Source organism: Pseudophryne corroboree, chromosome 2 (assembly GCF_028390025.1).
Source record: "Pseudophryne corroboree isolate aPseCor3 chromosome 2, aPseCor3.hap2, whole genome shotgun sequence".
Lineage (NCBI taxonomy): Eukaryota > Metazoa > Chordata > Amphibia > Anura > Myobatrachidae > Pseudophryne > Pseudophryne corroboree.
The window spans coordinates 552,170,674-552,198,589 of NC_086445.1; the positions used below are offsets into that span (position 1 = coordinate 552,170,674).

General features: G+C 46.9%; 1 protein-coding gene across 4 annotated transcripts in view; it reads right to left on the reverse strand.

The window, feature by feature from the left end:
• INPP5B (inositol polyphosphate-5-phosphatase B) overlaps positions 1-27,916 on the reverse strand; it is a 483,885-nt gene that overhangs the window by 2,936 nt on the left and 453,033 nt on the right. For all 4 annotated transcript variants that reach the window (XM_063954327.1, XM_063954328.1, XM_063954329.1 and 1 more), the window contains 3 exons: positions 11,911-11,995; positions 8,292-8,419; positions 5,704-5,815 (listed from right to left, as the gene is read on the reverse strand). In XM_063954327.1, coding sequence (XP_063810397.1) covers positions 5,704-5,815; positions 8,292-8,419; positions 11,911-11,995 — 325 coding nt within the window. The remainder of the gene's footprint in view (positions 1-5,703; positions 5,816-8,291; positions 8,420-11,910; positions 11,996-27,916) is intronic.

Consider the following 27,916-nt stretch of genomic DNA (forward strand, 5'->3'; position numbering starts at 1 on the left):
AATTATGTGAGTATATAAAAATTAGAGATTAGAGGTTAGGATTTACTTGGTTCTTTTCGCCAAACTAGCACAAGTTCATTTCTCTGACGTCCTAGTGGATGCTGGGAACTCCGTAAGGACCATGGGGAATAGCGGCTCCGCAGGAGACTGGGCACAAAAAGAAAGCTTTAGGACTACCAGGTGTGCACTGGCTCCTCCCCCTATGACCCTCCTCCAAGCCTCAGTTAGATTTTTGTGCCCGACCGAGCAGGGTGCAATCTAGGGGGCTCTCCTGAGCTTCTTAGATAAAAGTTAGTTTTAGGTTTTTTATTTTCAGTGAGACCTGCTGGCAACAGGCTCACTGCATCGAGGGACTAAGGGGAGAAGAAGCGAACCTGCCTGCTTGCAGCCAGCTTGGGCTTCTTAGGCTACTGGACACCATTAGCTCCAGAGGGATCGAACACAGGCCCAGCCTCGGAGTCCGGTCCCAGAGCCGCGCCGCCGGCCCCCTTACAGAGCCAGAAGCAAGAAGAGGTCCGGAAAATCGGCGGCAGAAGACATCAGTCTTCATCAAGGTAGCGCACAGCACTGCAGCTGTGCACCATTGCTCCTCATGCACACCTCACACTGCGGTCACTGATGGGTGCAGGGCGCTGGGGGGGGGCGCCCTGAGCAGCAATATTAACACCTTGGCTGGCAAAAATACATCACATATAACCCCCAGGGCTATATGGATGTACATTAACCCCTGCCAGAATCCATAAAAATGCGGGAGAAAAGTCTGCGAAAAAGGGGCGGAGCTATCTCCTTCAGCACACTGGCGCCATTTTCCCTCACAGCTCCGTTGGAGGGAAGCTCCCTGGCTCTCCCCTGCAGTTAATACACTACAGAAAGGGTTAAAAAGAGAGGGGGGGCACAATTTAGGCGCAGTATACAATATATATGCAGCTATAAGGGAAAACACTTTTTTATAGGTGCTATCCCTGTGATATATAGCGCCCTGGTGTGTGCTGGCATACTCTCCCTCTGTCTCCCCAAAGGGCTTTGTGGGGTCCTGTCCTCTATCAGAGCATTCCCTGTGTGTGTGCTGTGTGTCGGTACGGCTGTGTCGACAGGTATGTGGAGGATAATGAGGTGGAGGCGGAGCGAATGCCTGTAAATATGTTGTCACCCCCTGCGGGGTCGACACCGGTGTGGTTGAACTTATGGAAGGATTACGTGAAAGTGTCAACTCCTTACATAAAAGGTCGACGACACGGAACAGCCGGCTACTCAGCTTGTGCCTGTTCCAGCGTCTCAAATGTCATGGGGGGCTCTAAAATCGCCCGCTACCTCAGATAACAGACACAGATGTCGACACGGATACTGACTCCAGTGTCGACATTGATGAGACTGGTGTACCCTCCAAATAGGTCCACCCGTTACAGGATTGAGGCAATGAAAAATGTATTACACATTTATGATTATACCCCAGGTACCACATAAAAGGGTATTGTGTTTGGTGAGAGAAAACTATTAGTAGTTTTTCCTGCATCTGAGAAATTAAATGAGGTGTGTGAGGAAGAGTGGTTATTGGCAGCGTACCCTTTCCCGCCAGAGGATAGGTCACGCGGGGAAACACCCCATAGGGTAGACACAGCGCTTACACGCTTATCAGAAAAGGTGGCACTACCGTCTCCGGATACGGCCGCCCTGAAGGACCCTGCTGATAGAAAGCAGGAGGTTACCCTATAAGATATAGTCACACACAATTATATTGCGACCAGCCGTTGCTTCGGCATGGATGTGCAGTGCTCCCGCTGCGTGGTCAGATTCCCTGTCGGAAAATAACTATGGATAGGGACAATATTTTGCTGAAAATAGAGCATATAAAAGACGTGGTCTTATACATGCGTGATGCACAGAGGGATATTTGCCGGCTGGGATCAAAAATAAGCGCTAGGTCCATTGCCGCCAGACGGGGGTTATGGACTTGGCAATGGTCAGGCGATGCCGACTCGAATCGGCACATGGAAGTTGCCCTATAAGGGGGTAAAACTGTTTGGGGATGGTTTTTCAGACCTCGTTTCCACAGCTACTGCTGGGAAATCGATTTTTTTGCCACAGGCTACCCCACAACAAAAGAAAGCACCGTATCATCAAGTACAGTCCTTTCGGCCCCAGAAAAGCAAGAGGGCTAGAGGCTCATCCTTTCTGCCGAGAGGCAAAGGTAGAGGAAAAAGCTGCAACACACAGCTAGTTCCCAAGAGCAGAAGTCCTCCCTGCGTCCGGTAGGTCCACAGCATGGTGCTGGGGCTGCTCACTCACATGGATCCCTGGGTCCTTCAAGTAGTATCTCAGGGGTACAGGCTGGAGTTCGAGACGTTCTTCCCCCCGCCGTTTCCTAAAATCTGCCTTACCGGCACCTCCCTCTGCCAGGGAGACGGTGTTGGTGGATATTCAACACTATAATCACAACAAGTGATTGTCAAGGTGCCCCTCCTTCAGCAAGGAAGGGGTTACTATTCCACAGTGGTTGTGGTACCGAAACGGTTCGGTGAGACCCATCTTGAAATTAAAATACTTGAACTTTTATATCAGAAGATTCAAGTTTAAGATGGAATCACTCAGGGCGGTTATTACGAGCCTGGACGAGGGGGATTACAGGGTCTCCCTGGACATCAAGGATGCGTACCTGCATGTCCCCATTTACCCCCCTCACCAGGAGTACCTCAGATATGTGGTACAGGACTGTCACTATCAGTTCCAGACGCGGCCGTTGGAGTTGTCCACGGCACCGAAGGTCTTTACCTAGGTAATGGCCGAAGTGATGATACTCCTTCGCAAGAAGGAAGTTTTTAATATCCCGTACTTGGACGATCTCCTGATAAAGGCGAGGTCCAAAGAACAGTTGGTAGTGGGGATAGCACTCTCTCGGGAAGTGCTACAACAGCACGACTGGATTCTCAATATTCCAAAGTCACAGCTGGTCCCGACGACACGTCTTCTGTTCCTGGGAATGTTTCTGAACGCAGACCAGAAAAGAGTGTTTCTTCCAGTGGAAAAAGCCGAGGAGTTGTCATCTCTAGTCAGAGACATCCTAAAACCAGGACAGGTGTCGGTACATCAATGCACACGAGTCCTGGGAAAAATGGTAGCTTCGTACGAAGCATAATTCCATTCGGAAGACTCCACGCAAGGACGTTCCAGTGGGACCTGTGGGACTAATGGTCCGGGTCCCATCTACAGATACAACAGCGGATAACCCTGTCAGCAAGAAACAGGGTGTCGCTGCTGTGGTGGCTGCAGAGGGCTCATCTACTAGAGGGCCGCAGATTCGGAATACAGGACTGGGTCCTGGTGACCACGGATGCCAGCCTTCGGGGCTGGGGTGCACACACAGGGAAGAAATTTCCAAGGAGATTTCGCTTCACATAAATATTCTGCAGCTAAGGGCCATTTACAATGCCCTAAGCCAAGCAAGGCCCCTGCTTCAGAACCAGCCGGTACTGATCCAATCAGACGACATCACGGCGGTCGCCCATGTAAACAGACAGGGCGGCACAAGAAGCAGGATGGCGATGGCAGAAGCCACAAGGATTCTCCGATGGGCGACCTACACCCAGGAGAATGGGGACTTCATCCAGAAGTTTTCCAAATGCGGGTAAACCGTTGGGAATGACCACGGGTGGACATGATGGCGTCCCGCCTCAACAAGAAGTTGAAAAGATATTGCGCCAGGTCAAAGGACCCTCAGGCGATCGCTGGGGACGCTCTAGTGACACCGTGGGTGTACCAGTCGGTTTATGTGTCTCCTCCTCTACCTCTCATACCCAAGGTACTGAGAATAATAAGAAGGCGAGGAGTGAAAACCATACTCGGGGTTCCAGATTGGCCATGAAGAGCTTGGTACCCGGAACTTCAAGAGATGCTGGCAGAGGACCCTTGGCCTCTGCCGCTCAGACAAGACCTGCTGCAGCAGGGACCCTGTCTGTTCCAAGACTTACCGCGGCTGCGTTTGACGGCATGGCGGTAGAACACCGGATCCTAAAGGAAAAGGGTATTCCGAAGGAAGTCACCCCTACCCTGATCATAGCCAGGAAGGATGTCACCGCAAAGGTCCAGATTTCGGCTCTGTCGATTTTCTTCCAGAAAGAACTGGCTTCACTGCCTGAAGTTCAGACTTTGGTTAAAGGAGTACTACATATTCAGCCTCCTTTTGTGCCTCCTGTGGCATTTTTTGGATCTCAACGTGGTGTTGGATTTCCTAAAGTCGCATTGGTTGAGCCACTTAAAACCATGGAGCTAAAGTATCTCGCGTGGAAAGTGGTCATGCTGTTGGCCTTGGCCAGGCGTGTGTCAGAATTGGCAGCTTTGTCATGTAAAAGCCCTTATCTGATTTTCTATATGGATAGGGCAGAGTTGAGGACTCGTCCTCAGTTTCTCCCGAAGGTGGTCTCAGGTTTTCACTTGAACCAACCTATTGTGGTGCCTGCGGCTACTAGGGACTTGGAGGATTCCAAGTTGCTGGACGTAGTCAGGGCCCTGAAAAATTTATTTTTCCAGGACGGCTGGAGTCAGGAAAACTGACTCGCTGTTTATCCTGATGGCACCCAACAAGCTAGGTGCTCCTGCTACTAAGCAGTCTATTGCGCGCTGGATTTGTAGCACTATTCAGCTGGCGCATTCTGCGGTAGGATTACCGCAGCCTAAATCACTAAAAGCCCATTCCACAAGGACGGTGGGCTCATCTTGGGTGGCTGCCCGAGGGGTCTCGGCTTTACAACTTTGCCGAGCAGCTACTTGGTCAGGGGCAAACACGTTTGCAAAATTCTATGAATTTGATACCCTGGCTGAGGAGGACCTGGAGTTCTCTCATTCGGTGCTGCAGAGTCATCCGCACTCTCCCGCCCGTTTGGGAGCTTTGGTATAATCCCCATGGTCCTTACGGAGTTCCCAGCATCCACTAGGACGTCAGAGAAAATAAGAATTTACTTACCGATAATTCTATTTCTCGTAGTCCGTAGTGGATGCTGGGCGCCCATCCCAAGTGCGGATTGTCTGCAATACTTGTACATAGTTATTGTTAACTAATCGGGTTCTTGTTGTGAGCCATCTATTCAGAGGCTCCTCTGTTATCATGCTGTTAACTGAGTTTCATATCACGAGTTGTACGGTGTGATTGGTGTGGCTGGTATGAGTCTTACCCGGGATTCAAAATCCTTCCTTATTGTGTACGCTCGTCCGGGCACAGTATCCTAACTGAGGCTTGGAGGAGGGTCATAGGGGGAGGAGCCAGTGCACACCAGGTAGTCCTAATGCTTTCTTTTTGTGCCCAGTCTCCTGCGGAGCCGCTATTCCCCATGGTCCTTACGGAGTTCCCAGCATCCACTACGGACTACGAGAAATAGAATTATCGGTAAGTAAATTCTTATTATTTATCTTATTGGCTATGCAAAACACGAGCTGGATAGCCAATAAGATGCCGTACTGAGATCTGAACTGCTCATCTCTAATAAAAATGAAATGAAACTCCATTGTGCGTGTAAATTTCATTCAAGAGGCCCGAGTGTTCGTTAATGCTTATACAGTACTTGTTGGTGCAGAACTCACTAAGAATCATGCTACTGGTTTTATTTCGATTTGAGTTGTCCAAAAATGGAGAGCATAAGTAATATTTTTATAATTGTTATAATTGTTTGTAAACTACAAAAAAAAGTAGATAGAAAAACTCCAAAATCTTACCTAAAATGTTAATATCCAAGTGGTTCTGCATGGAATTACTTAACAGCTCCCCCAAGAAGGAGACCAAATAATTAAAGACGTTCTTGTGATGCAAAGGTAACATTGAAATAATCTAAAGAATACAAAACAAACAAATTACCGTAATGTATTAATTAATTTATTTTAAACAATCATTAAATCCCAAAATGGAATCATTAAACCTAAAGTGGTGAAACACTGGAAGTTCAACTGAAGTGCCAAAAGTCATGCAATAGGTGCCTAGTATTGTGTAGGACCCCCTCTAGCCCAGCAAAGTGCAGTAATGCAATGTAGCATCTCTGAAGAGATGTTGACCCATGCCACCTGGATAGCTTCCCACAGCTCCCTGATATTTGGAGGTGCAGGACCTCTCCATCACATCCTATAAATGCTAAATTGGGTTCATTTCGGGTGAAAGCTGTGGCCACAACATTTGCCAGAACTATTTTGAATGCTCAAACCAATTCTGGACAACTTGGAAATGATGACATGGTGCATTATACTGCTTGAACATTCCATTGTTGTGGGGGTACATGAAGTTCCTGAAAGGCTGCAAACTGTCACCGTGCAATGCAACGTAGCTGTTACTGGTCAATGACATGTTCAGGCAGACCAAGTGACCCAACCCATACCACGTGAATACACCCCACACCATCATGGAACCACCAACAGCCTGCATGATGTCTTGCTGACAACTGGGATCCATAGCCTCATGATGTCTGTGTCACATCCGAACCTACCATCAGCCCAAATTACCTGGAACTGTGATGCATCGGACCATGTCACTTGTTCCCAGTCCTCCAGGGTTCAATTACCTACATCACAAGCCCATGTGAGGTGTTTCGTAGTGTTAACAGGGGCACTCTGGTGGGTATTCTACTTACATATCCCATGGAAACTAAAGAACGCTGCACAGACCTGCTGGATATGCATCTACAGATGTGTCCTCTTACATCCCTGCTGCAGTCACACTAAACAGCCCTTGAAGTCGCGCCATGCCGTGGCGTGACTCAGTAGTACAGAGCATCTTTTTTGTGTCCCCCCCCCCACCCCCACAAAGTAATGTAATAGGATGCACAGCCATCTGCTGAATAAAATGATATGCAGCATGCCTATATTCTTTGTGTAATTGTGGCTCTATCTGCATCCGAAATGCCATGTTACTGTGTTTTCCATGAAAACACTGTAGCATAGCATTTTGTACACAAACAAAGTCGCAGACTCTCACAGGTTATAGGCATACTACATATAATTTTAATCAGCGACTTGCAGCACTCGGAGCAAAGATGTGAGAGGACTCATCGGTACCTCCTGCATTGAATGTGGATGTGATTTGGGACAATGTTGCTGATCTGTTACCAAGGCCATTTCTGGCCAGGTGCCACTGTTCTCGGTCATTAAACACCTGTGGTCTGCCACTGTGCTGTCCAGGGTGGGTTCCATGAGGTATTCCTGGTACACACGCGACACCAAAGATCGAGGAAAGGAGAATGTCTGCACAACTTCAGAAATTGAATGTTCCATCTGTTAGGCATCCTTTATCATGCCCCATTCGAACTCCAATAATTTGCGTCGTCTTGTCATGAGCAGCATAGCCGGTGTTTAAACTGACTCATGTGATTTCAGATTACAACTGATTCAGGTACGGGCATTTCCAACACGTCACACTACGGTGGCGCTCCCTACCATTACATACAGTACTGCTATCCCATGACTTTTGGCACTTCAATGTATAATCAATACCAAAAGTATACTGTTCTGGAGTATAAAGTCCACAAGCTCCAACAGTACCTTAAAGTTTGGTTTGCACCCAGCACAATGGATATAGAGGAGAGGGCCTACATGGAGTCTGCATATGGAAACACCCCCCCCCCCCCCCCCCCCCACACTTATCTTAAACTGCACAATTTCATGGACAGGTTGTAGTTGAAAAAAACATACTGATGGGAAATTAAAACTTACCTTTATAGAATGATTGTAAGTGTAAGCTTGTTTGTTGCTTTTTATTAATTTAATATCACACAAGGGTTTCGTATCTCTCTCCTTTATTTTATACAGGCTATTTCTTACTGTTAAACATTAAATGTGTAAGCCATTGTATACTACATAAATAACCTTCTGCAATAAAATGTATATCCTATGATCTTTAGCTATATGTCAAAATTGTGATGTGGTGAATATGCCGGTTGTCGGGATCCCGCCAGCATAAACACTGATTCCAGGATCCCTGCACCCGTTGGAATCCCTTCAGAACTTCGAAAGGGGCAGGAGACCATAGACGGCATCCCGACCATTAGACCACCTGGTGGGTTAGGTTTAGGGATGGGAAGTGGGGGATTAGGTGCCACCCAAGAGGTTAGGGTTAGGCTGCGGGTGGGGGGTGGGGGTTAGGGTTAGGCTGCGGGGAGGTTAGTTTTATGCTAGGGGACCAAATGGTTAGGGGGTAGAGGAGAAGGGGAAATACCCTCTACTCACCCTTGTCTGGATTTTGGACATCTGATCCCGGCGTCAGTATTATGAACGCCGGGATCCCCTACATCGGTCATTCATACTGATTCTGTCAAAATTACCTCTTCACTGCTGTTATAATCTCCGGCACAGTCCAAGCATCGGTCATAATAGTCGTAACAGATGACGGGCTCAGGGAGACCCTCCAGGAAGAGCAGTAAGGCTTCAACAACAGAATGGTTGCTGCCAGCTTGGCACACATTAAGGTAGTAATACACTGGCATTTTCAGAGGGATGAAAAAAGGGCACCAAGATTTGAGTTGCAAAATGTTAGAACAATACTCATATAATGATAAGTTCATATTCAATTATGCAATAGACAATGAATAATAATAATAATAATAAAAAAACCAACAACTTTGTTTGCATTGCTGTGCCTCAATGGCCTGCCCAGCGCACTCCAAGGTAAATGCCTATCTATTCTTGGAGCCAAGCGGGCTCATCAGGAAAATAATATATCAGAAACACAAACCAATTGTACAAAGTGGGCGCTAGTACACTGGCTATGAGACACTTAATTCCTCCTAAATTACTTATCAATGACTGCAGCTTCTCAAGTTGAGGTGCTGAACCTCAACAAATATTGCCAAAAAAGAAAAGAACACAGAAAAGCGCTGTCATGGAAAGTATTACATTTACAATTTATTAAAAATCCTTATAAAATAAAAAATCACATAATCCACATTTACAACTTAATAAATAAAATCAATTATCCTGGACCTTTAAAAGAGACTTATATTGCAGACTCCAGACACATTTGAAACTTTTTTAAAGAAATTTGTATCAAATGATATTCACACTGAAAAGCTCCCTTTGATATATTGTTACTGAACCAAGTTGCTCTTAATTATGATCCTCTATAGAGAAACTCTAGAGCAGAGGTTCTCAAACTCGGTCCTCGGGGGCACACACAGTGCATGTTTTGCAGGTAACCCAGCAGGTGCACAGGTGTATTAATTACTCACTGACACATTTTAAAAGGTCCACAGGTGGAGCTAATTATTTCACTTGCAATTCTGTGAGACCTGCAAAACATGCACTGTGTGTGCCCCCGAGGACCGAGTTTGAGAACCTCTGCTCTAGAGTGTAGCGCTCCACACGTGGGCTGATTGTACATATGAGCTCTTTGTGTTTTAGTAGATGAAGATATTAGTTGTGAAATCCGCCAATATATTGATGAAATGGCCAGTTAAAAAGCACAATGTTCCATTTAAACAATGAATGAAATTTAAAGCTGCTGTCCCTGTATTATCCGATAATTAAAAGGCTTTGCTGGGGCAATGTTTTGTAAAGCACAATTCCAATGTACTGTTTATTGATATATGAGCATATACTGCTCTAAGGCAGTCTATATAGATGTAGTGATTACCCCAATCTCTATTATAAAGCAGATTGTCCACACTTGATAATCTCGGGCGCCGGCTGCTCGTTCAACTCTCAGCGGTGTGTTAGAAACTGGCAGGAGCTATGCTGCTGGCGACGGCTGCAGCTCTCAGTGTGAAGCGGTCCGCCAGACGTATGCGGGATGTATGGCCCGTTCCACTCACAGCATTCAGTGGAAACTGCTGAAGGTGTGCTAATGGCCGTGGTTTTAGCTCTCAATGCAAATGGTCAGCAGGATAATGGTGCACGATACTTGATGCGTTTCTCAGCCTCAAGTCCGGAGCTGTTTCCTCAGACGTCTGAGGAAACAGCCCCGGACTTGAGGCTGAGAAACGCATCAAGTATCGTGCACCATTATCCTGCTGACCATTTGCATTGAGAGCTAAAACCACGGCCATTAGCACACCTTCAGCAGTTTCCACTGAATACTGTGAGTGGAACGGGCCATACATCCCGCATACGTCTGGCGGACCGCTTCACACTGAGAGCTGCAGCCGTCGCCAGCAGCATAGCTCCTGCCAGTTTCTAACACACCGCTGAGAGTTGAACGGGCAGCCGGCGCCCGAGATTATCAAGTGTGGACAATCTGCTTTATAATAGAGATTGGGGTAATCACTACATCTATATAGACTGCCTTAGAGCAGTATATGCTCATATATCAATAAACAGTACATTGGAATTGTGCTTTACAAAACATTGCCCCAGCAAAGCCTTTTAATTATCGGATAATACAGGGACAGCAGCTTTAAATTTCATTAATTATTTAAATGGAACATTGTGCTTTTTAACTGGCCATTTCATCAATATATTGGCGGATTTCACAACTAATATCTTCATCTACTAAAACACAAAGAGCTCATATGTACAATCAGCCCACGTGTGGAGCGCTACACTCTAGAGTTTCTCTATAGAGGATCATAATTAAGAGCAACTTGGTTCAGTAACAATGTATCAAGGGGAGCTTTTCGGTGTGAATATCATTTGATACAAATTTCTTTAAAAAAGTTTCAAATGTATCCAGAGTCTGGAGTCTGCAATATAAGTCTCTTTTAAAGGTCCAGGATAATTGATTTTATTTATTAAGTTATAAATGTGGATTATGTGATTTTTTTATTTAATAAGGATTTTTAATAAATTGTAAATTGAATACTTTCCATGACAGCGCTTTTCTATGTTCTTTTCTATTCATCAGGAAAAGGCCCTGCTTACCCTTTAGTACCAGCCATTCAGTATATTTTTCTCCAGAAAATACACGGTTTATACTCATTCATAGCTTAAATCAATCAGGAGAGTAAGAGAAAGGAAAATGAATTTGATAGAGCAGCACAATATTTCCACAGTGGAAAATCCATTTTACATTCCATAAATGTGACTACGGATATACATTTACAGAAGAAAATATCCCGTTTATACATTACAGCATTAAAAAATTATCTTTATTCTGTCATAACTTTATTAAGAAGATTGTCTGTTGTAAAGCATAACATTTCCTCTATGGTAAGCAACAAAGTTAGAGGCCACCTCTGAATTTTGTGACCTGTATAAAAGCACAGTGCACAGTGGGGCAAATGTAAGAACAGTTGTTATGTGGGAGAAGCGGTATCAGCGCACCACTTCTCCCCCATTTATGAAGGAGGAGAAGTGTGCTGAATGACAGGGGCGTCGATATGCAGGGCAGTGTATGAATGGTCAGTGGCATCGACTGTTCTGACACCTGCGGCTATCAATTTTAACAGCTGCAGGTGTCGTTGCCCTATCTCCACAGCAGGGACAGCATACCCTCCAACTGTACCTTTTTAATAGGTACAGTACCTTTTTTTTATGGTCTGTACCGATTTTTGGCTTTCCAAACTTCCATTGAAAGTATAGGAAAAGGGGCATGTCCACGCCCCTTTTTACTAATTTGTACCGATTTTTATGTGTAAAATGTTGGAGGGTATGGGACAGCACTGTCCTTGGCTGTGGCGGCTGCCGGACTCTGGGCTGCAAAGGAGATCTCGAGTAAGTAGCGAGATTTTGCGCATGCCCGGAGGAAGTGGCCGGGACAGGGAAACACAGCGCTTCAGCACCAGGCTGAAACGCTGTGTGCTGAGGCGTGGATCGACGGAGGGTGGAGTTTCCACTCCCCCGCTTCAGCAGACAAAATATTAGTACATCTTGTTGATGTTCCTTCCTGCTTCTCCTCAGTAATGAGGCAAAGCAAGAAGTGCATCCCCCCTCCCAGTATGTCTAAAGTATAGACAGTAAGGTCTCACAGCAGTAACAGTGCCTGATCAAATGTTTAAAACTGAAGGATACGAAGAGATTCTGGAATTCCAGTATCTAAACAGTCTCTGATCGCTTCAAATTCAGATCTTAACCCTGGTTGCTGAAACAAATCTTCCTGTGATTTAAAAAAAGCAAGAAAACCATACTAGTTTATAAAATATAACATGCTTTAAAAAGACAATCAGCGGGATGAGATCACCGGAGGTGTGGGATGCCGGCTGATCTCGGACATTTTTTTTTAAGGGGCAAACACTTACAAGGCAAAACCATGCCTTGTTAATGATTGCCCCTTTAAAAAAAAAAGGGGCCAGAGATCGTCCGACATCCCCCAACTCTGGCGATCTCAGACTCCATTACATCACACCAAATAAAAATCTCTGGGTATTATTTTTAATATTGGTGCCATAAAGATGAATGAACCAACCTGATTCAATTAATTAAAAAATGTAAATTAAATGTACTATCCATTGTGCACAAAGTGCAAGGTTATAGAATGACAAGAAGCAGATGTCCAAATAACAGGTGTGGGGAAGACTTGATACATAAGGTAGCTGTATAGCAATTAGAATGGCTGGTGGGGAAAATGTGTTTGGCTATTGTAAAGCAGCAGTATTATACGCCACCAAAGTCACTGCAGCATACAGAACCATGACACTTGTTCCCCACATTCGGTGCCATTTGCTGCCATGTGTTTGTGTTAAATAAAAAAAAAAAACACAAAAAATCAAAACATTCATTCATTCACAAACAACTCGTAAAATGCAGGCAGCTCTGCATCAGTAGTATATGCGTCTAGAGATAGGAGGGCTGATGCAAGGGTGCAAATCTTCACGTTTATTTCCATGCACACAATGTGGGCGCAATTCCAAGAAACTCATGTCCCACTCTGAACCGGCTGTAGAGTGAGAGCAGTTACCACAAACCAATTAACAAGAAGGTTCTATTCATCAGACATATGCAGTAGTAGTATACAGGTTGAGTATCCCATATCCAAATATTCCGAAATACGGAGTATTCCGAAATACGGACTTTTTTGAGTGAGAGTGAGATAGTGAAACCTTTCTTTTCTGATGGCTCAATGTACACAAACTTTGTTTAATACACAAAGTTATTAAAAATATTGTATTAAATGACCTTCAGGCTGTGTGTATAAGGTGTATATGAAACATAAATGAATTGTGTGAATGTAGACACACTTTGTTTAATGCACAAAGTTATAAAAAATATTGGCTAAAATGACCTTCAGGCTGTGTGTATAAGGTGTATATGTAACATAAATGCATTATGTGCTTAGATTTAGGTCCCATCACCATGATATCTCATTATGGTATGCAATTATTCCAAAATACGGAAAAATCCCATATCCAAAATACCTCTGGTCCCAAGCATTTTGGATAAGGGATACTCAACCTGTATTTTATTTCTCATACGTCCTAGAGGATGCTCTGGGTCCACTTCAGTACCATGGGGTATAGACGGTTCCGTAGGAGCCATGGGCACTTTAAGACTTTTCAAGGTTGTGAACTGGCTCCTCCCTCTATGCCCCTCCTCCAGACCTCAGTTTAGAAAATGTGCCCAGGCAGACTGGATGCACTCCAGGGGAGCTCTACTGAGTTTCTCTGTAAGACTTTATGTTCGGTTTTTTATTTTCAGGGAGGACTGCTGGCTACAGTCTCCCTGCTTCGTGGGACTTAGGGGGCCAACTTCCGTAGGAACCAACTTCCTGAATAGTTCCATGGCTCTGCTTCTGGCTGACAGGACATTAGCTCCTGAAGGGTACTGAATGCTAGCTGCGGCTATGTGCTCACTCCCACAGCCCGCCATCGCCCCCCTTTCAGAGCCAGAAGTCAGGTGAGTGTATAAGAAGGATCTTCATCGTGACGGCTGAAAGTACCGCGCAGCGGGCGGGAACGCTGCGCGCCATGCTACCCTGTAACACAGGCACTGCAGGGTGCAGGGCGCGGGGGGGCGCCCTGGGCAGCATGAAACCTACTAAACACTGGCAGATACAAGGACATAAGTTGCTTAGGCACAGTCCTACCCCCGCCAGTATAAATATTAGCATTGAAAAATCTGAGAGCAAACGCGCCATTACGGGGGGCGGGGCTTCCTCCTCAGGCAGCCAGCACACTTATCAGCGCCATTTTCTCTCCTACCAAGCTGCAGAGAAGAACGCTGGTCCTCCTCCACTTCTGAACCAAGTATCAGGTTGCAAAGCAGGGGGGGCAGAGTGTAATTTGGTGTTATAGTGTGAAATTATCATTATAAAAGCGCTACAGGTCTGTGGGCATTTTGTGTTTCACGGAATATTTATCACTGGCTCTGGGTTGTGAACTGGCAAATCCTATCTGTGTCCTTCTGACAGATTTTACTGTGGGTCTGCCCCTATAAGTCCCGGAGTGTCTGTGGTGTGTTTGTGCACGTGTGTGACATGTCTGAGGCAGGGAGCTCTTCCCCTGAGGGAACCATTTTAGGGACACAGAGTTGTAATGTGGTGGCGCTGCCGGCACACCATGACCCTGAATGGGTGAAAGAATTACGTGATAGTGTGAATCATATCAGTAAGAGATTAGATAAGTCCGAGTCTCATGCAGAGAGCTGGAGAAAATCAGTGGAAGATGTGATTTTTTCATAGTTCTGCTTTTTCATCCACAGGCGACCCCTCTGGGTCACATAAGAGACCATTTGTACAAATAGTGCAAACTGATACCGACACGGACTCTGATTCCTGTGTTGACACTAGTGATTCCAGGGGAATAGATCCTAAATTGGCAAAAAGCATTCAATACATGATTGTTGCTATAAAGGAGGTTTTGGAAGTTACGGAAGCCCCTCCTGTACCTCAGGAGAAGGCTTATTTTTATAACGAAAAGAAAATGAATGTAACTTTCCCTCCTTCCCACGAACTAAATACACTTTTTGAGGGAGTTTGGGCAAACCCTGAAAAGAAATTTCAGATTCCCAAAAGGATTCAGGTTGCTTATCCTTTCCCGGCTGAGGACAGGAAAAGGTGGGAGTCACCCCCAGTTTTAGACAGTGCCCTGTCACGGTTAACAAAAAAGGTGATTCTCCCTGCACCTGGGACGGCGTCACTAAAGGAGCCGGCAGACCGCAAGTTGGAGACTACGTTAAAATCTATTTATGTGGCCAATGGTACGCTGCTCAGGCCCACCATTGCTTGCGCGTGGGTGAGTAGTGCTATCGAAAAATGGTCAGATAACTTGTCATCTGAAGTTGACACGATAGAGACGAGATTCTCCTAAAGTTAGGTCATATCAACGACGCTGCTGCATACATGCTAGAAGCCATGAAAGATATTGGGCTCTTGGGTTCAAAAGCCACTACCATGGCAGTCTCGGATCGGTGGGCGTTGTGGATTTGCCAGTGGAATGCTGACACAGATTCCAAAAGAAATATAGAGGCTCTTCCGTATAAAGGTGAGGCCTTGTTTGGAGATGGGCTGGATGCGTTGGTCTCTGCGGCTACCGCAGGTAAGTCGACATTATTGCCTTATGCTCCTGCAAAACAAAACCACATCACTCTCAGATGCAATCCTTTCGGTCCAACAAATACAAAAAGAGGTAGAGGGAGGGGAAGAGGAAAAAAGTCCACAGCGTCTCCAGGATCGCAGGAGCAGAAGTTTACCCCTGCTTCTGCCAAATCTGCAGCATGACGCTGGGGCTCCCTTGCGGGAGTCCGCTCGGGTGGGAGCACGTCTGAAACTTTTCAGTCAGATCTGGGCTCAATCGGGCCTGGACCCATGGGTTTTGCAAATAGTGTCCCATGGATACAAGCTGGAGTTTCAAGATGTCCCCCCATGCCGATTTTTCAAATCGACCTTACCAGCTTCTCTTCCAGACAGAGAAGTAGTAACGGCTGCAATTCAAAAATTATGTCAGGATCAAGTCATTGTCCTGGTACCCTTGTCACAGCAGGGAGAAGGTTTTTATTCAAGCCTCTTCGTAGTTCCGAAGCCGGACGGCTCAGTCAGACCAATTTTAAACCTGAAATCTCTGAATCTCTACCTGAAAAGATTCAAGTTCAAGATGGAATCTCTGAGGGCAGTGATTTCCAGTCTGGAGGAAGGAGATGTCATGGTGTCGGTGGACATAAAAGATGCCTACTTACATGTTCCCATTTATCCTCCACATCAGGCTTATCTGAGATTCGCAATACAGGATTGCCATTACCAGTTCCAGACGTTGCCGTTCAGACTCTCCACGGCACCGAGGGTGTTCACCAAGGTGATGGCAGAGATGATGGTCCTCCTTCGACAACAAGGAGTCAATATAATTCCTTACCTGGACGATCTCCTGATAAAAGCGAGATCCAAGGAACGGTTGGTGCAGAACATTGCACTTTCCCTGTCAGTACTCCAACAACACGGTTGGATCTTGAATTTTCCAAAGTCGTAGTTAGAACCCTTTCTGGGGATGATACTGGACACAGAAGTTCAGAGGGTACATAAACCGTCAGGGCGGAACGAAAAGCAGAGCGGCAATGGCAGAGGTGACAAAGATCCTCCTCTGGGCAGAAAGACATGCAAGAGCTCTGTCAGCAATTTTCATTCCGGGAGTGGACAACTGGGAAGCAGACTTCCTCAGCAGACACGATCTCCATCCAGGAGAGTGGGGCCTCCACCAAGAAGTCTTCGCAGAGGTGACAAGTCTTTGGGGAGTTCCTCAAATAGACATGATGGCATCTCGTATCAACAAGAAGCTTCAGAGATATTGTTCCAGGTCGAGAGACCCTCAAGCAGTAGCAGTGGATGCACTGGTGACCCAGTGGGTGTTTCGGTCGGTATATGTCTTCCCTCCTCTTCAACTAATACCAAAAGTTCTCAAAATAATAAGAAGAACAAGGGTTCGAGCAATCCTCATTGCCCCAGACTGGCCAAGGAGGGCTTGGTATCCAGATCTTCAGGAGTTGCTCATGGAAGATCCTCGGCCTCTTCCTCCTCGCAAGGACCTGCTGCAGCAGGGGCCGTGCGTGTATCAAGACTTACCGCGGCTACGTTTGACGGCATGGCTGTTGAGCGCCGGATCCTAGCCCGAAAGGGTATTCCCAAGGAAGTCATTCCCACTCTTGTTCAGGCCAGGAAAGGAGTAACGTCTAAACATTACCACCGTATTTGGAGAAAATATGTGTCTTGGTGTGAATCCAAGAAGGCTCCTACGGAAGAGTTTCAGTTGGGATGTTTTCTCCATTTTCTGCAGGCAGGTGTGGATGCGGGCCTAAGATTGGGTTCAATCAAGGTTCAGATTTCGGCCTTGTCAGTTTTCTTTCAAAAACAATTGGCCTCCATTCCAGAAGTTCAGACGTTCGTGAAAGGGGCGCTGCACATCCAACCTCCATTTGTGCCTCCGGTGGCACCATGGGACCTTAATGTGGTGTTGCAGTTCCTTTAATCAGATTGGTTTGAACCTCTGCAGGAGATAGAATTGAAGTTTTTCACTTGGAAAGTGGTGATGCTCTTGGCGTTGGCATCCGCAAGGTGGGTGTCTGAGTTGGGGGCCTTGTCTCACAAGAGCCCTTACTTGATCTTCCATTAGATAGGGCAGAGTTGAGAACTCGCCAACAATTTCTTCCGAAGGTGGTTTCGGCTTTCCATATAAACCAGCCTATTGTGGTGGCAGTGGCTACTGACACCTTCTCTGTGTCAAAGTCTCTTGATGTGGTTAGAGCTTTGAAAATTTATGTTGCAAGAACAGCTAGGATACAGAAAACAGAGGCTGTTTATCCTGTATGCTCCCAACAAGATTGGGTGTCCTGCTTCTAAGCAGACCATTGCGCGCTGGATCAGAGGGACGATTCAGCACGCTCATTCCACGGCAGGTTTGCCGATACCGAAGTCGGTAAATGCCCATTCTACTAGAAAGGTGGGCTTATCCTGGGCGGTTGCCCGGGGGGTCTCGGCGTTACAACTTTGCCGAGCAGCTACTTGGTCAGGGGCAAACACGTTTGCAAAGTTTTACAAGTTTGACACCTTGGCCGATGAGGACCTCAAAGTTTGGTCAATCGGTGCTGCAGGGTCATCCGCACTGTCCCGTCCGTACTGGAGCTTTGGTATAACCCCATGGTACTGAAGTTGACCCCAGCATCCTCTAGGACGTATGCGAAAACAGGATTTTAATACCTACCGGTAAATCCTTTTCTCCTAGTCCGTAGAGGATGCTGGGCGCCCGACCCAGTGCGTACTTTATCTGCAGTTATTAGTTTTGTAGTTACACAAGTGTTGTGTTACGGTTATTTTCAGCATGTTGCTGCAAAAGTGTTCATGCCCGTTGGCATGTGTTGTGTTGAATGCCATGTTGTGCGGCACGGTTGAGGTGTGAGCTGGTATGAATCTCACCATTAATTTAAAAGTAAATCCTTTCCTCGAAATGTCCGTCTCCCTGGGCACAGTTTCTATACTGAGGTCTGGAGGAGGGGCATAGAGGGAGGAGCCAGTTCACACCCTTGAAAAGTCTTAAAGTGCCCATGGCTTCTGCGGAACCGTCTATACCCCATGGCACTGAAGTGGACCCCAGCATCCTCTACGGACTAGGAGAAAAGGATTTACCGGTAGGTATTAAAATCCTTTTTTCAAACTGTTAATGTAGAAACTGCTATAATCTTATTCATTAATCAGAAGTAGCTTATTTTGATGTGCGATATGTGTGGTGACAACAGCAGAAATATGCTGGATACTGCTAATACTGAAGCCGTGATAAGCAGATGGAGTTCAAATACTACCAATACAGGTGAAACTCAGAAAATTAGAATATCGTGCAAAAGTTTGCTTATTTCAGTAATTCAACTTAAAAGGTGAAACTAATATATAGACTCATTACATGCAAAGCGAGATATTTCAAGCCTTTGTTATAATTTTGATGATTGTGTTTTACATCTTAAGATAACCCCAAATCCAAAATCTCAGAAAATTAGAATACTACATAAAATCAATAAAAAAAGAAAAGGATTTTAAATACAGAAATGTCAGCCCTCTGAAAAGAATAATCATGCATATGTACTCAGTACTTGGTTTAGGCCCCTTTTGCATTAATTACTGCCTCAATGCGGCGTGGCATGGATTCTATTAGCCTGTGGCACTGCTGAGGGTGGAAAACCAGGATGCTTCAATAGTGGCCTTCAGATCTTATGCATTGTAAGGTCTCATGTCTCATCTTTCTCTATGCAATGCCCCATAGATTCTCTTTTTTCTTTAGCCCAGGTAAGACGCTTGTGATGTTGGTTGTTGTTCAGGAGCGGCTTGACAAGAGAAATACAACATTTGAAGGCCAGTGAATATATTGCACACTTGATGCTGAGAAGCCTTCATTTTGGTATTGGCACCCCTCCCATCTACCCTCAGGTGTTTTAATTAGCACATGTTCCCAGTGTCGGACTGGGGCATGAAGGGCCCACCAGGGAAATGCAATCACAGGGGCCGACTAAGGGGCGTTGCCATAGTCTGGAAGGATTGTGGCCACGTGACAGGAGAGGAGTGGCCAGCCACTGTAGGCACCACCTAGCATAGTATATAAAGAAAAAGAGCTCTTCCTCTTTGCCCACTTCAAGCTGTTGTGTATGTGCCTGGGTTACACCGGGAGAGAACAGTAGTATATGAGCCAGATACAAATAATGACCCCAGTAGAGTGACAGATACACATACTGCCCCAAGTATAGTGCCAGATACAAATAATGACCCCAGTAGAGTGACAGATACACATACTGCCCCAAGTATAGTGCCAGATACAAATAATGACCCCACTAGAGTGCCAGATACACATAATGACCCCAGTAGAGTGCCAGATACACATACGCCACCAAAAGTGCCAGATACACATACGCCCCCAGCAGTGCCAGATACACATACCCCCCAGTAGTGCAGTGCCAGATACACATACGCCCCCAGCAGTGCAGAGCCAGATACACATATGCCCCCAGCAGTGCCAGATACACATACCCCCAGTAGTGCAGTGCCAGATACACACATGCCCCCAGTAGTGCAGTGACAGATACACATATCCCTTCAGTAATGCAGTTACAGATACACATACCCCCAGTAGTGCAGTGACAGATACACATATGCCCCTCTGTGCCAGTTACACATTCTTCCCCCATTGCTGATTACATATATATATATATATATATATATATATATATATTTATTATTAGCCTGTTATTCAGGACCAGACAAGGCAGCTAGCCTGCTAATGACATCTGTCATCTGTGGTGGCAGGATCCTTCACTGCAGAATCTGCATAGAATAAATATGAAGCCCCAAACATACAGACATCACGGGCAGAGGCTCCCGATATTGAAAGCACCGGAAGACCCCCTCATCTGTGTCACCAGAGGACCCCCTCAGCCCACTCCCGCTGGTTGTGCCCGCTGACCGCACTAGCTCCAGGGCGTGCCTCCTAATCCTGCAGACCGTGGCGGCAGGATCCACGGCGGGACTGTGCAGTGCAGTGTGACGTCATGAAACTGCTAGACGTCATGACGCTACAAACCCACAGTGCTCCTCTGGAAACGGAGCCTGTCACCTGCCTGGCTAAGTCCTGCCCCCTGCAGACATGGGCATGGCTATCAACTGGCATGGCCTACCGGTGGATCCCTCAATTCCCCAGATACGCCAATCTGTGAATCCCTGCCACGTGACACCATTACCTTCCTTTTGAAGCTGAGCAATCAGATTTATCAATCATAGTAAGACACTGTCATAGCTGGCTGAAGGAAGTTTTTTATCACCTTCCCTAGCCAGCATGTCTATCTGGTCTCTCTGGTGATCCCCTGGGGTCAGGAAACAACCTGTTGGGAGATACACAAGCCAGTTGAGAACACTCATTTCAGGCCTGACCTGCTTTTACTTTAAGATCTTAGTTCTGATAAGGGTCTCATCAAACCCTCCTTTGAAGCTCTGTGTCTGTAACGAGATACATACTCGCCGGGCCAGTACTAGTCTTCTATTTGGCCTGAGAAGACATGTAACAACACATACAATAATAAGAATTTACTTACCGATAATTCTATTTCTCGTAGTCCGTAGTGGATGCTGGGAACTCCGTAAGGACCATGGGGAATAGCGGCTCCGCAGGAGTCTGGGCACATCTAAAGAAAGCTTTAGGATCACCTGGTGTGCACTGGCTCCTCCCCCTATGACCCTCCTCCAAGCCTCAGTTAGGATACTGTGCCCGGACGAGCGTACACAATAAGGAAGGATTTTGAATCCCGGGTAAGACTCATACCAGCCACACCAATCACACTGTACAACTTGTGATCTGAACACAGTTAACAGCATGATAATAGAGGAGCCTCTAGAAAAGATGGCTCACTACAGCAATAACCCGAATTTTTTTTTTTGGTAACAATAATTATGTACCAGTATTGCAGACAATCCGCACTTGGGATGGGCGCCCAGCATCCACTACGGACTACGAGAAATAGAATTATCGGTAAGTAAATTCTTATTTTCTCTGACGTCCTAGTGGATGCTGGGAACTCCGTAAGGACCATGGGGATTATACCAAAGCTCCCAAACGGGCGGGAGAGTGCGGATGACTCTGCAGCACCCAATGAGAGAACTCCCGGTCCTCCTCAGCCAGGGTATCAAATTTGTAGAATTTTACAAACGTATTTGCTCCTGACCAAGTAATTGCTCGGCAAAGTTGTAAAGCCGAGACCCCTCGGGCAGCTGCCCAAGATGAGCCCACCTTCCTTGTGGAGTGGGCATTTACAGATTTTTGGCTGTGGCAGGCCTGCCACAGAATGTGCAAGCTGAATTGTACTACAAATCCAACGAGCAATCGTCTGCTTAGAAGCAGGAGCACCCAGCTAGTTAGGTGCATACAGGATAAACAGCGAGTCAGATTTCCTGACTCCAGCCGTCCTGGAAACTTATATTTTCCGGGTCCTGACAACGTCTAGCAACTTGGAGTCCTCCAAGTCCCTAGTAGCCGCAGGCACCACAATAGGTTTGGTTCAGGTGAACGCTGAAACCACCTTAGGGAGAAACTGAGGACGAGTCCTCAATTCCGCCCTGTCCGAATGGAAAATCAGATAAGGGCTTTTACAGGATAAAGCCACCAATTCTGACACGCGCCTGGCCCAGGCCAGAGCCAACAGCATGACCACTTTTTCTGTGAGATATTTTAACTCCACAGATTTAAGTGGGTCAAACCAATGTGACTTTTGGAACCCAAAAACCACCTGGAGATCCCAAAGTGCCACTGAAGGCACAAAAGGAGGCTGTATATGCAGTACCCCTTTAACAAATGTCTGAACTTCAGGGACTGAAGCTAGTTCTTTTTTGGAAGAAAATTGACAGAGCCGAAATTTGAACCTTAATGGACCCCAATTTCAGGCCCATAGATACTCCTGTTTGCAGGAAATGTAGGAATCGACCCAGTTGAATTTCCTCCGTCGAGCCTTACTGGCCTCGCACCACGCAACATATTTTCGCCAAATGCGGTGATAATGTTTTGCGGTTACATCCTTCCTGGCTTTTATCAGGATAGGGATGACTTCATCCGGAATGCCTTTTTCCTTCAGGATCCGGCGTTCAACCGCCATGCCGTCAACGCAGCCGCGGTAAGTCTTGGAACAGACAAGGTCCTTGCTGGAGCAGGTCCCTTCTTAGAGGTAGAGGCCACGGATCCTCCGTGAGCATCTCTTGAAGTTCCGGTAACCAAGTCCTTCTTGGCCAATCCGGAGCCACTAATATAGTGCTTACTCCTCTCCATCTTATCAATCTCAGTACCTTGGGTATGAGAGGCAGAGGAGGGAACCCATACACTGATTGGTACACCCACGGTGTTACCAGAGCATCTACAGCTATTGCCTGAGGGTCCCTTGACCTGGCGCAATACCTGTCGAGTTTTTCCCAACGGTTTATAATCATGTGGAAGACTTCTGGGTGAAGTCCCTACTCTCCCGGGTGGAGGTCGTGCTGAGGAAATCTGCTTCCCAGTTGTCCACTCCCGGAATGAAAACTGCTGACAGTGCTATCACATGGTTTTTCGCCCAGCGAAGAATCCTTGCAGCTTCTGCCATTGCCCTCCGGCTGACCTTGAAGCAGAGGTCTTGCTAAGCTTAGAGCATTGTAAATGGCCCTTAGCTTCAGGATATTTATGTGAAGTGATGTCTCCAGGCTTGACCATAAGCCCTGGATATTCCTTCCCTGTGTGACTGCTCCCCAGCCTCGCAGGCTGGCATCCGTGGTCACCAGGACCCAGTCCCGAATGCCGAATCTGCGGCCCTCTAGAAGATGAGCACTCTGCAACCACCACAGGAGGGATACCCTTGTCCCTGGTGACAGGGTTATCCGCTGATGCATCGGAAGATGCGACCCGGACCATTTGTCCAGTAGGTTCCACTGGAAAGTCTTGCATGGAATCTGCCGAATGGGATTACTTCGTAGGAAGCCACCATTTTTACCCAGAACCCTTGTGCATTGATGCACTGAGACTTGGTTCGGTTTTAGGAGGTTCCTGACTAGCTCGGATAACTCCCTGGCTTTCTCCTCCGGGAGAAACACCTTCTTTCTGGACTGTGTCCAGGATCATCCCTAGGAACAGAAGACAAGTCGTCGGAACCAGCTGCGATTTTGGAATATTGAGAATCCAATCGTGCTGCCGCAACACTACCTGAGATAGTGCTACACCGATCTCCAACTGTTCCCTGGATCTTACCCTTATCAGGGAATCGTCCAAGTAAAGGATAACTAAAATTCCCTTCCTTCGAAGGAATATCATCATTTCGGTCATTACCTCAGTAAAGACCCGGGGTGCCGTGGACCATCCCTACGGCAGCGTCTGAACTGATAGTGACAGTTCTGTACCATAACCTGAGATACCCTTGGTGAGAAGGGTAAATTTTGACATGAAGGTAAGCATCCTTGATGTCCCGAGACATCATGTAGTCCCCTTCTTCCAGGTTTGCAATCACTGCTCTGAGTGACTCAATTTTGAATTTGAACCTCTGTATGTAAGTGTTCAAAGATTTTAGATTTTAAAATCGGTCTCACCGAGCCGTCTGGCTTCGGTACCACAATAGTGTGGAATAATACCCCGTTCCCTTTTGCAGGAGGGGTACCTTAATTATCACCTGCTGGGAATACAGCTTGTGACTGGCTTCCAAAACTGCCTCCCTGTCAGCGGGAGACGTCGGTAAAACAGACTTTTGGAAACGGCGAGGGGAATACGTCTCGAATTCCAATTTGTACCCCTGAAATATTACCTGAAGGATCCAGGGGTCTACTTGCGAGTGAGCCCACTGCGCACTGAAATTCATTGAGAACGGGCCCCCACCGTGCCTGAACTTGTAAAGCCCTAGCGTCATACTGAGGGCTTGGCAGAGGCGGAAAAGGGTTTCTGTTCCTGGGAACTGGCTGATCTCTGCAGCCATTTTCCTCTCCCTCTGTCACGAGCAGAAAAGAGGAACCCTTTTGTCCGCTTGCCAACCAGGACTGCGCCTGATAATACGGCGTCTTATTTTGAGAGGCGAACTAGGGTACATCCCCTTTTTTAAGGCAATACTTCCAAATGCCGTTTGGAATCCCTGACCACTTTACTGGTAGAATACAACGCACTTATACTTGATGCCAGTCGGCAAATATTCCGCTGTGCATCATGCATATATAGAAATGCATCTTTTAATTGCTCTATAGGCAATAATATACTGTCCTTATCTAGGATATCAATATTTCCAGTCAGGGAATCCGACCACGCCAACCCAGCACTGCACATCCAGGCTGAGGCGATTGCTGGTCGCAGTATAACACCAGTATGTGTGTAAATACATTTTAGGATACCCTCCTGCTTTTTATTAGCAGGATCCTTAAGGGCGGCCATCTCAAGAGAGGGTAGAGCCCTTGTTCTTACAAGCGTGTGAGCGCCTTATCCCCCGTAGGGGGTGTTTCCCAACGCACCCTAACCTCTGGCGGGAAAAGGTATACTGCCAATAACTTTTTAGAAATTATCAATTGTTATCGGGGGGAAACCCACGCATCATCACACACCTCATTTTATTTTTCAGATTCAGGAAAACTACAGGAAGTTTTTCCTCACCAAACATAATACCCCTTTTTTTGGTGGTATTCATATTATCAGAAAAGTGTAAACATTTTCCATTGCCTCAATCATGCAATGTGTGGCCCTATTGGAAATCACGGTTGTCTCTTCACCGTCGACACAGGAGTCAGTATCCGTGTCGGCGTCTGTATCTGATGTAACGGGCGCTTTAGAGCCCCTGTATGAGACGTCTGGACATGCACAAGCTGGGTAGCCGGCTGTCTCATGTCAACCACTGTCTTTTATACAAAGCTGACACTGTCACGCAATTTCAACAGTACATCCACTCAGGTGTCGACCCCCTAGGGGGTGACAACACTATTACAGACACTCTACTCCGTCTCCACATCATTTTTCTCCTCATACATGTCGACACAAACGTACCGACACACAGCACACACACAGGGAATGCTCTGATAGAGGACAGGACCCACTAGCCCTTTGGGGAGACAGAGGGAGAGTTTGCCAGCACACACCAGAGCGCTATATATATACAGGGATAACCTTATATAAGTGTTTTTCCCTTTATAGCTGCTGTATTGTTTATACTGCGCCTAATTTGTGCCCCCCTCTCTTTTTTAACCCCTTTCTGTAGTGTAGTGACTGCAGGGGAGAGCCAGGGAGCTTCCCTCCAACTGAGCTGTGAGGGAAAATGGCGCCAGTGTGCTGAGGAGATAGGCTCCGCCCCTTTCTCTGCGTCCTTATCATCCGTTTTTCTGTATGTTTTGGCAGGGGTTAAATGCATCCATATAGCCCAGGAGTTATATGTGATGCATTTATTTTAGCCATATAAGGTTTTTATCGATTTATTGCGTCTCAGGGCGCTGCCCCCCCAGCGCCCTGCACCCTCAGTGACCGGAGTGTGAAGTGTGCTGAGAGCAATGGCGCACAGCTGCGGTGCTGTGCGCTACCTTATCTGAAGACAGGATCGTCTTCTGCCGCCGATTTTCCGGACCTCTTCGCTCTTCTGGCTCTGTAAGGGGGCCGGCGGCGCGGCTCCGGGACCCATCCAGGCTGAACCTGTGATCGTCCCTCTGGAGCTAATGTCCAGTAGCCAAGAAGCCCAATCCACTCTGCACGCAGGTGAGTTCGCTTCTTCTCCCCTTAGTCCCTCGATGCAGTGAGCCTGTTGCCAGCAGGTCTCACTGAAAATAATAAACCTAAACTAAAACTTTCACAAAGAGCTCAGGAGAGCCCCTAGTGTGCACCCTTCTCGTCGGGCACAGAAATCTAACTGGGGCTTGGAGGAGGGTCATAGGGGGAGGAGCCAGTGCACACCAGGTGATCCTAAAGCTTTCTTTAGATGTGCCCAGACTCCTGCGGAGCCGCTATTCCCCATGGTCCTTACGGAGTTCCCAGCATCCACTAGGACGTCAGAGAAACAATAGATCACATACAGTACTTAATATAGTTTTTATGGATACAGAGAGGAAGGGGATACAATATGCTTCCCTGAAGCATTCTCTGCCTGACTTATCAAAGAGCTTGGTTACCTTGACACATAGCAGAGTTCCTGCTGGGAAGGGCAGTTAGAATGACCTTTTCACACAGGATTTATACATAACCACACACTTTGCAGAGATTGAGCAATACAATATTATTTTTAGTTATGCACATTCTGGCGTCAGAATGGCGTCCAATCATGACACCTTTCCTTTCTAAAATCAGCATGAGAGCAGTTGGCACCTTAAGCCACAGTCTCTATGCTGTGCCCTGACAATTGTCAGTACCTTGCCTGGATGGACTGCTGTCGTCTACCTGTTGAGACAGATCGTCGCAGTTCCCATGTTGGGTCCAGCATTACGGGCATAGCCCATGAACTCCAGGACTTAGCATCTCATCCACTTCCCGCCATTTTGCATGCAACACCCCCAATGTGCCTCTATATTCTAACTGTCTCAGGGGTGTGTGGTGACCTGGTTCTACCTGGTGGGTGCCTAGGAGCATTTTTCCTAACCTCCCTATGAAGCGGGTCTGGTAGGGGCGCAAGGCATCAGACAGCTGACTCCGCTGCACCTCTGTCAGCTCCTCTCCATACTGGGTATCTGTCAGGGTACCCCCTGACACAGCCGCAGCTGTTAGATCTAACAGTGGGTCCGGTTCCTGGTCCTCCTCTGGGAGGCTGCAAACTGCCAGCGCACAGGTGTCCCTGCCTTGGTAGGCCTTGAGCATATTGATGTGAGGTACCCTATGTCTCTTCCTGCCCTCATCTCTGGCAATGACATAGTTCACATCATGTACGCACTGGAGTACCGTGCATGGACCTTCCCATGCGGCTTGTAGTTTGTTCTGCCTCGTTGAAATTAGTACCAGGACCTTCTGCCCCACTTCAAATTTGCGCTCCCGGACATTCCAGTCATACCAGCGTTTCTGCCTGGTTTGGGCAGCTTTAAGATAGCTTTGGGACATCTCTATCAGATGTGGCAAAGTTTCCTTAAACAGCATAAGGCTGACCACAATGAGTATGACAGAAAGTATTGTTCTACAAACTTTGTTTCCCTCTCCCCCTGGTACTCGTGATGCTGCAGGGGTAATTGTACCACAGGTGAGGGGAGTTTCCTCAGCACTACATACAGTGGAACATACAGCTATGTCACCTTCCCAAAACACCTTGTCTTGGTCTCCTTCCTGAGCTGACTGACCACCCCTCCCCTTCCCTGGGAAAAAGGTAAGCTCACTCTGTACAGGGTCAGTTCTCAGTTCTGCCTGGAAAGCCAAGTTTTCCATAGCAGCCCAGGACCCTTTCCCAGCCTGACATTACCTCCCAGACTCACATCATGTCTGCCAGCTCTCTTTGCTGTGATTGTAGCACTGAGAGTCCCAGGAGGGGTGTCCGTTATCAATTCAGCTTTGAAAGACACATTCTCTGTTGAGGGGTTGGGAACAGCTGCAGCATGTGCCTGGCTTTCCCTGGAATTCTGAGAGTGAGTAGACACAGCAGCCACCCACACTGCCCCCTCCTCAGGCCCTATCCTGGCAGT